Source organism: Gavialis gangeticus, unplaced genomic scaffold, assembly GCF_001723915.1.
Source record: "Gavialis gangeticus isolate Ggan-Ray unplaced genomic scaffold, GavGan_comp1, whole genome shotgun sequence".
Classification (NCBI taxonomy): Eukaryota; Metazoa; Chordata; order Crocodylia; family Gavialidae; genus Gavialis; species Gavialis gangeticus.
In genome coordinates, this window is record NW_017729022.1 from 106767696 (window position 1) to 106775437 (window position 7742).

Below are 7742 nucleotides of genomic sequence, written 5' to 3' on the forward strand. Positions count from 1 at the left end.
CAGGGTCAGTGAGGACCTAGTCAGGGAACTTCTGGTGTGACTGGACGTATTCAAATCAGTAGGTCCAGATCTCCACCCCAGGGTGCTGAGGAAATTTGCAGAGGTCATTGCGGGACCCTGGCACAGCTTTATGGGCACTCATGGTGCTCTGGCGAGGTGTTGGGGGACTGGAAAAGGGCCAATATCCCCATTTTCAAGAAAGGGAGGAAGGAAGACCCAGGAAACTATATGCCCGTTAGTCTTACCTTGATCCTGGGGAAGCTCTTTGAGAAAATTATCCAGGAGCACATCTGCGAGGGACCAGCAGGGGAGATCATGCTTAGGGGCAACCAACATGGGTTCATTAGAGGCAGGTCCTGTCAGACCAACCTGGTTGCCTTCTATGACCAGGTCACAAAATTCTTGGACGCAGGTGTTGCGGTGCACGTAGTCTGTCTGGACTTTAGGAAGGCCTTCGACACTGTCTCTCACCCCATTCTCATTAAAAAATTAGGTGACTGTGGTGTCGATGCCTACACAGTCAGATGGGTTGCAAATTGGCTGGAGGGCCGCACCCAGAGTGTGGTGGTGGATGGGTCATTTTCAACCTGGAGGGATGTGGGCAGTGGGGTTCCGCAGGGCTCAGTCCTCGGGCTTGCACTGTTCAACATCTTCATCAGTGACTTTGATGAGGGGGATGAAAAACACCTTGCTCAAATTTGCGAATGATACCAAGATGTGGGGAGAAGTGAGCACACTAGAAGGGAGGGACAGGCTGGAACTAGATCTGGATAGGTTACAAGGGTAGGCGGATGAGAATAGGATGGGTTTCAGTACTGACAAGTGCAAGGTACTGAACCTGGGGAGGAAGAACCAGCAGCATACTTATAGGCTGAGGGAACTCCCTTCTTGTCAACACAGAGGCAGAAAAGGATCTTGGAGTCATTATTGACTCCAAGATGAATATGAGCCGTCAACGTGAGGACGCGGTCCTTAAGTCTAACCGCACCTTGTCATGCATCCACAGATGCACCATGAGCAAGTCCAACGAGGTGACCCTCCCTCTCTATATGACATTGGTTAGGCTGCACTTGGAGTACTGTGTCTAGGTCTGGGTGCTGCCGCACTTCTGGAGGGATGTGCACAGCACTGAGAGGGTCCAAAGGAGGGCCACTTGCATGATCAGGGGGCAGCAGGGCAGGCTGTACGAGGAGAGGCTATGGGACCTGAACCTGTTCAGCCTCCACAAGAGAAGGCTGAGAGGGGATCTGGTGGCCTTCTGTAAACTTACCAAGGGGGACCAGCGGGGAATGGGGGAGACTCTGTTCCCCCGAGCACTACCACGAGTAACTAGGAATAACAGCCATAAGTTGACTGAGAGTAGGTTCAGGTTAGACATCAGGAGGCACTTGGACGAGGGGGTAAAAAGCACCTTGTTCAAATTAACAGATGACACTAAGATGTGGGGAGAAGTGGGCACGCTGGAGGAGAGGGACAGGCTACAACTAGATCTAGTCAGGTTACATGGGTGGGCGGATGAGAACAGGATGGGATTCAATACTGACAAGTGTAAGGTACTGCACCTGGGGAGGAAGAACCATCAGCATACCTACAGGCTGGGGAACTCTTCTCATCACCACAGAGGCAGAAAATAATTTTGGAGTGATTATTGATTCCAAGATGGACATGGGCTGCCAATGTGGGGATGTGATCAGCAAGGCTAACCACACCTTGTCCTGCATCCACAGATACATCATGAGCAGGTCCAAGGAGGTGATCCTCCCCCTCTATGCTACACTGGTTAGGCTGCAGTTGACTGCATCCAGTTCTGGGTGCCGCACTTCAAGAGAGTTGTGGACAGCATTGAGAGGGTCCAGAGGAGGGCCACTTGCATGATGGGGGAGCAGCAAGGCAGGCCCTATGAGCGGAGGCTACAGGAGCTGAACTTGTTTAGCCTCCACAAGAGAAGGCTGAGAGGGGATCTGGTGGCCATCTACAAACTGGCTAAAGGGGACCAGCAGGCTATGGGGGAGTCCTTGTTCCCCCGAGCACTACCGGGAGTAACGAAGAATAACGGCCATAAGTTGAGTGAGAGTAGATTCAGGCTAGATATCAGGAGGCACTACTTCACAGTCAGAGTGGCTAGGATCTGGAACCAACTTCCAAGGGAAGTGGTGCTCGCTTCTACCCTGGGGGTCTTCAAAAGGAGGGTAGATAATCACCTAGCCAGGGTCATTTGACCCCAGCATTCTTTCCTGCCCATTGCAAAGAGTTGGACTTGATGATCTGCTCAGGTCCCTTCCGACCCAACCAAGTATGAAAGTGCGTGCTCGGTGGTAAACCTGGAAGTGGACCAGAAGTACGTCCAGACCACTTCTGGTCTGCTGGGGAGCACGCGTGGGCTCTCCACTTGCCCTGGTGATCAGCCGTGGGGAGACCCTGGTGACCCCCCAGATCCGGGAGGCACCAGTTGCCAACTGGGGGGGACATGGGGTTATCCCCTTGTGTGCTCCCCGGCTGACCCGGAAGTGGACTGGAAGTGCTTCTGATTCACTTCCGGGTCTACTGTCAGTCGCAGCATTGATGAGCCATCTGGTACCTAGAGGTATGTAGAAAAAGCATTTAAAGCTGTGTCTATCTGAATCTCCAAATCTTTCTGAATCTCTCTCCAAAAAGATTTGGAGGGTCCAATTCAATTCGGAGATATTAAAGGGTTTTCTGATTCGATTTGGATTTGGAGATTTGGCCACTGAATCAGGCCGAATCTCTGCCGAATCTAATTGGGGACCGAGGCTTTGCTCAGCCCTAGCATTTGCTACTATATGTTGAGGTGTGTTTGTCTGTGTTCTGTGTTACTAATATTTTCTTGTCAGTCTGAAAATTGAGTCTAGCTCTGTGGTTGCTTAGACAGATTAAATGTCTGTATTTGGCCCCTTTGCAGAAGTGTCTGCCTGATTTTTCATGTAACAATCTATTGAAATAGTGAGTTTAAAACTCGCATGGTGGTGCAGGCACTTAGAGTGTTGGGAAGTAAGGCACCTTGGCACTTCACTGTTCATTGTCAGCTTGGGTGGGCCAAATCATTGCCCACTTCAGTATTTTACTTGAGGACAGGTGTGTTTCTTTAGACTTTAGGCAACACATACAGTATGCTCTGGCACAAAGTACGTTGGCTAGCCCTGCTACCGGCTTCAATGTTTTGTTTTGCAGCCAGTTTGTGGAACATGCATAATTTTTTGTGTTAGTAGCCGGCAGAGCTGTTGTCACAGTGGTCCTGTGATGACAGGCAGTTTATTTATGTTAATGAAACACTAAGAAAAAGGCCACCACAAGTCTGGAAAAGACAAAATGGCCACTGCTATGTGCAAGGCTTGCTTCAGTCTGCAGCAAACTTGCTCTACTGTGTACTGCATGCATTTATAGAGTTCCCTCTGCTTCCCAATCCCTTCCTCTGCTGTAGGTTAATGGTGTCTTTAGTTTATAGTACTTTTACCGAATATTTAACATTCAGATAAATATAAAAAAAAATATGATTTGTTTCATCCACAATTTTTGGGATGTCCTTTTGTGTGATTATGTCCTTTTCTGAAAATTTTAGTAGAAAGAATAGTATACGGCAAGGTAATACTTGAAAATGTGTGTAGTATTAGAGATATATAATGTTAAAGCTAAATGCATGTAAGATTTGTTTTCTTGAGGCATTTGGATTTTTTTGGAGAATGTTGTATTTGCATAAAATGTATTGATTTTTGATTATTGCTTTGAATTTCCTATTCATGCATATTCCTTTCCCTCAGCTTTTTGTTGTAGCCTCCAGTTTCTTGGAAACCTTGCAGCAGGAAATGGAGATTCCCAGAATAGCATTTGGAAGTGTGCTTTCCCAGATCTTTTCTTGTAAGCATTGACACTTTCATTTTTTGGTGTGTATGTGTGTGTTTTTTTAACCTAACTTAATCCCTGTGGCTATATTAAAATTGTTGGTAGAGGATAGTTGAGCTTTTCTTGGCATTATCGGCTGCTTACAGAGTTGGGAAAAAACCCCCCAAAATGCTTTAATTTCAGCTACGTATGCCCTTGCACAGAGCGCAGCACATGCCCAAGAGGCGTCATGTTAGTTTGACCTGGCTCGCCCAGTGTCTCTTTAGATCGGATGCTTCAGTGGGGCTTCTTGGCGCTTTTACCTACAGTTGACTTAATAAGCTTTAGATAAAAGTGCCAAAAAAGACCTGCTGAAGTGCCCGATTTATACAGATACTGGGGAGCCAGGTCAAACTGACGCGTTTCATCTTTTGGTAAAGTGCTGGGTTTTTTTTATCATTTGTTAGTGGCCATAATGCTTTGAAAAATAATTGTTTAGGAGAATTAGAAGATTTGAGGCCATATCCTGTGAAGGTATTTGTGTTAGTGAACTGTGGGAGTCCGGATTTGAAAAACCTTCTTGGCCTTATCTGGCAGTAAACTAGTTCCATTGGGCAGGGATTGCATGAAGGTCTGTTTTATAACATCAATTTTTATGATTGAAGTCTTGTTCTGAAACACAGCTTACCTGACTGAAAACCATTTCTAAGATCCTAACTCCACCTGAATGCAAATCGTTGCCAGATAAACATGATAGGTATTGATAGAGTTGGAAGGTGAATGAAAGGAGGGGAAAAAAGGCCCATCAAAGCTGTTGACCGTATGTGTGTGGACAATGTAATATAATACATCCAAATTCATTGCCACGTATATATGGATAGTAGATTTGGCCAAAACTTCTATAGCAAGCTTGTATGTGTATATAATATCCAAATCTACTAGCCATGAATATATGGCTAGTGGATTTAACCAAAACTTCTATAGCAAACTTGTAACAAAGCTTTATATCAGGGTTTCAATGAAGAGCTATATTTCATCACATCTTGTCTGAAATGTGCAGTTTTCAAGCACGCTAGTCAGCTGCATGGTATGCTATAATTTTGATTTTTAAGGAATGTTTGTTTTGATTTGGCTGTAGCTCTGCCTTTCGAAATCTCAGTGGACCTAGTAATTTTTTTAGACTGAATTACACCCCGATTCTCCTATTGGATCTGGACAGATAGATGCATGTGAATAGTTCCTTTGGGTGCAATTGTTTCTTTCGCTGTGGGAGGCGGGGGGGAACATTGCAGCATTAATTTCAGATGTTTATCAGCAATAGTGCCCATAAATCATTGGTGCTCTGTGCTAGCCCAAGGATCTGTCCACATTGATTGTAAGGTTAGGATATTAGAGTGCATAATTCTCTGTTAATTCTTGATTTCAGTGTATTTGTTTTGTTTTAAAGCACAGGTACCATAATGCTTACATATAAGCATGCATTAATATTTCCACCTACACTTACATTTCTTACTTCAAAAAAAGACTGAAATCTGTTAATTCGTTTGTTTAATTAAATAGTTTGATTTCTGTGTTGAGATACTTAACTGAAAATATTTTAAACTAGGCATTTTCTTATTTTAATTCTTTCCAGTGAGTGGGTGAGCTTGGATTCAGTAGGAATATAATTAATTAAGTAGTGAACTCTCTTGAAAAATCTTACTCATAAATATTTTAAAATAGTAGAAGTCTAAAATGTTGTGTAGGCAAACATACAACTGTACTTTGCAAAAGGAAAGATGGATTGGGAGCTGAAATCAGACAGTTCAGGAAGAGTAAATCTTGCCTGCCTAATAATTTAATTGGTGGGAGCAGATGGCCATGTTTAAAACTTGGTACTGCTGAGACAATAGATTAATTGACACTGAAGCTGTTGTATCTAATGATCTACATTTTTAATGTTACCAAACTATTGCTGCTTCCTGTGGAAAGTCTTGAGAAGCTAAATACAGGATGCTGGAATCTCAGTTAAAATAGTTGTACCATATTTCCAGTTCCAAAGAAGAGGACGCCTGTCAGGGGGACACCTCACTCTCAGCCTGCAGCCCTCCCATCCCTGCTGCTGCCCTTCACTCCTGACCTACAGACCTCTGACCCTGCAGGTGCCCCTTACTCCTGATCCATAGTCCCTTGCCCCCCGGCCTATGCTGGTTCACCTCACTCCCAACCTGCAGCCCCCATGCCTGCTGTTGCCCTTCACTCCCAACCTGCAGGCCTCTGACCTTGCCAATGCCCCTCACTCCTGACCCACAGTCCCTCCCCCCTCCCCCCCCGGCCATGTTGGTGCCCCTCACTCTTGACCTGCAGCCCCTTGGTACCGCCAGTGCCCCACGTTCTTGACCTGCAGCTCCCTGCTCCCCCCGCCCTTGCCAGAGGGGCCCCCAGCTGCCCCTGTTTCAATTGGGCCAGAACGTGGTGGCTCCAATTCATGTGGGTGGTGGTGGAGCAAGTCTGGCCCCAGTGCAGGGAGGAAGGAAGAGGAGAGGATGCCTGTGGCACCCCCCCACCCTGCTGTAGGGCTCCTGTGCTGTGACACGTGGCCTGGCCAAACCCCCAACCCCTCGGGCAGCATTTTTGGTGGCTACCCAGCCCCTGTGAGCATGGGCACTGACCCTGGTGCCACCAACTCAGCCCTATAGCTCCCCACTGTCCTCAAAGGGTCCCCGCTACTTCCCCTGCTGGAGGGGCAGGTACCTCCCACTTGCCCAGCTGCAGCCTCGGTGCCTGAACAGCTTCCCTCAGTGCTGGCAGGCACCTGCCCCCCCTCACACACCCATCCCTTACGTGTGCACACACACGTACACCCCCGACAGTCCCCAAACCCTGGCCCTCCAACCCCACTCGCCATAGACTTACTTACATCCAGCTGCTGAGGCTGCTCCCATCACCTTGCCTGGCTGCATGCTGGCCACATGTATGTGCACATGCACTCGCACGTGACGTCCCCTGCCTCCAGCTGCCCTCCCCCTACTCCTGGACATTTGTTCAGATTTCAAAAAAACACCCAAATGGAAATTGGAGGACACAAAAAAAATAAATAAAAAGGACATGTCTGGGAAAACCCAGACGTACGGTAACCAGGCTTTGAATTAATCGTCCCATAAAGACAAGAGCCCCTGAGAAACATAACAATTACTATACTGGTTGAGTCCCCAAGTTCATTCAGTCCAAAATCCTGTCTCCAACAGTAGCCAGTAGATATAACAGGGATGGGCAAAACATGGCCTACAGGGCAGATTCAGCCAGCTAATTGATTGCATCCCCTGTGAAGCCAGCTAATTGATTGCATGGCTGCCTCTGTGATACTCCACATGGAGCTGAGACCTGGGGCAGCCTGTGCTGTACTCCTGCCCACCCTGACCCTAGCCTCGGCTCTGGCTAGTGCACGCAGCTTTCCAGTGGCTGTCTGGCTGCTGCTTGACTACCTCACAGCTGTCACTGCTTCCCCACGTTATCTGCTGCCTGGAGCAGTGTAGCAGGGACAGGAGGAAGAGGAGGAGCCCCTGAAGGTGGGGGGAGCCAAGCAGTACCTAGGTGGCCTCTGGGAAACGGCACACTGGCCAGGGTGGGTGCAGGTGAGAGTGCAGCACAGGTTGCTTCAGGTGGGAGTGGGAAGGGCTCAACCCCATGCAGAGTGCCATGGGCCAGATGGAGGTGTGGGCTGCATCTGCACCTGCATGGCACTGTCTGGGTGAGCTCTACTATACATGCCTCCTGCCACTCTTCCCTCCATGCATCCCCAGCTGGCTCCCTGGACCTAGTGTGTGTGCAGCCCATGTCCCACACACACACCGCCTCCCATCCTCCCCCACACACAATATACAAGAGTAAGGTTTTATTTTGAGCTATTATGCAATTGTCTCTAT

At 47.8% G+C, this 7742-nt stretch overlaps 1 protein-coding gene across 3 annotated transcripts in view; it reads left to right on the forward strand.

Annotated features, from left to right (window-relative positions):
* The window catches only part of ATXN10 (ataxin 10), a 305417-nt gene that overhangs the window by 115071 nt on the left and 182604 nt on the right, over positions 1-7742 (forward strand). For all 3 annotated transcript variants that reach the window (XM_019515933.1, XM_019515934.1, XM_019515935.1), the window contains exon 4: positions 3777-3873. In XM_019515933.1, coding sequence (XP_019371478.1) covers positions 3777-3873 — 97 coding nt within the window. The remainder of the gene's footprint in view (positions 1-3776; positions 3874-7742) is intronic.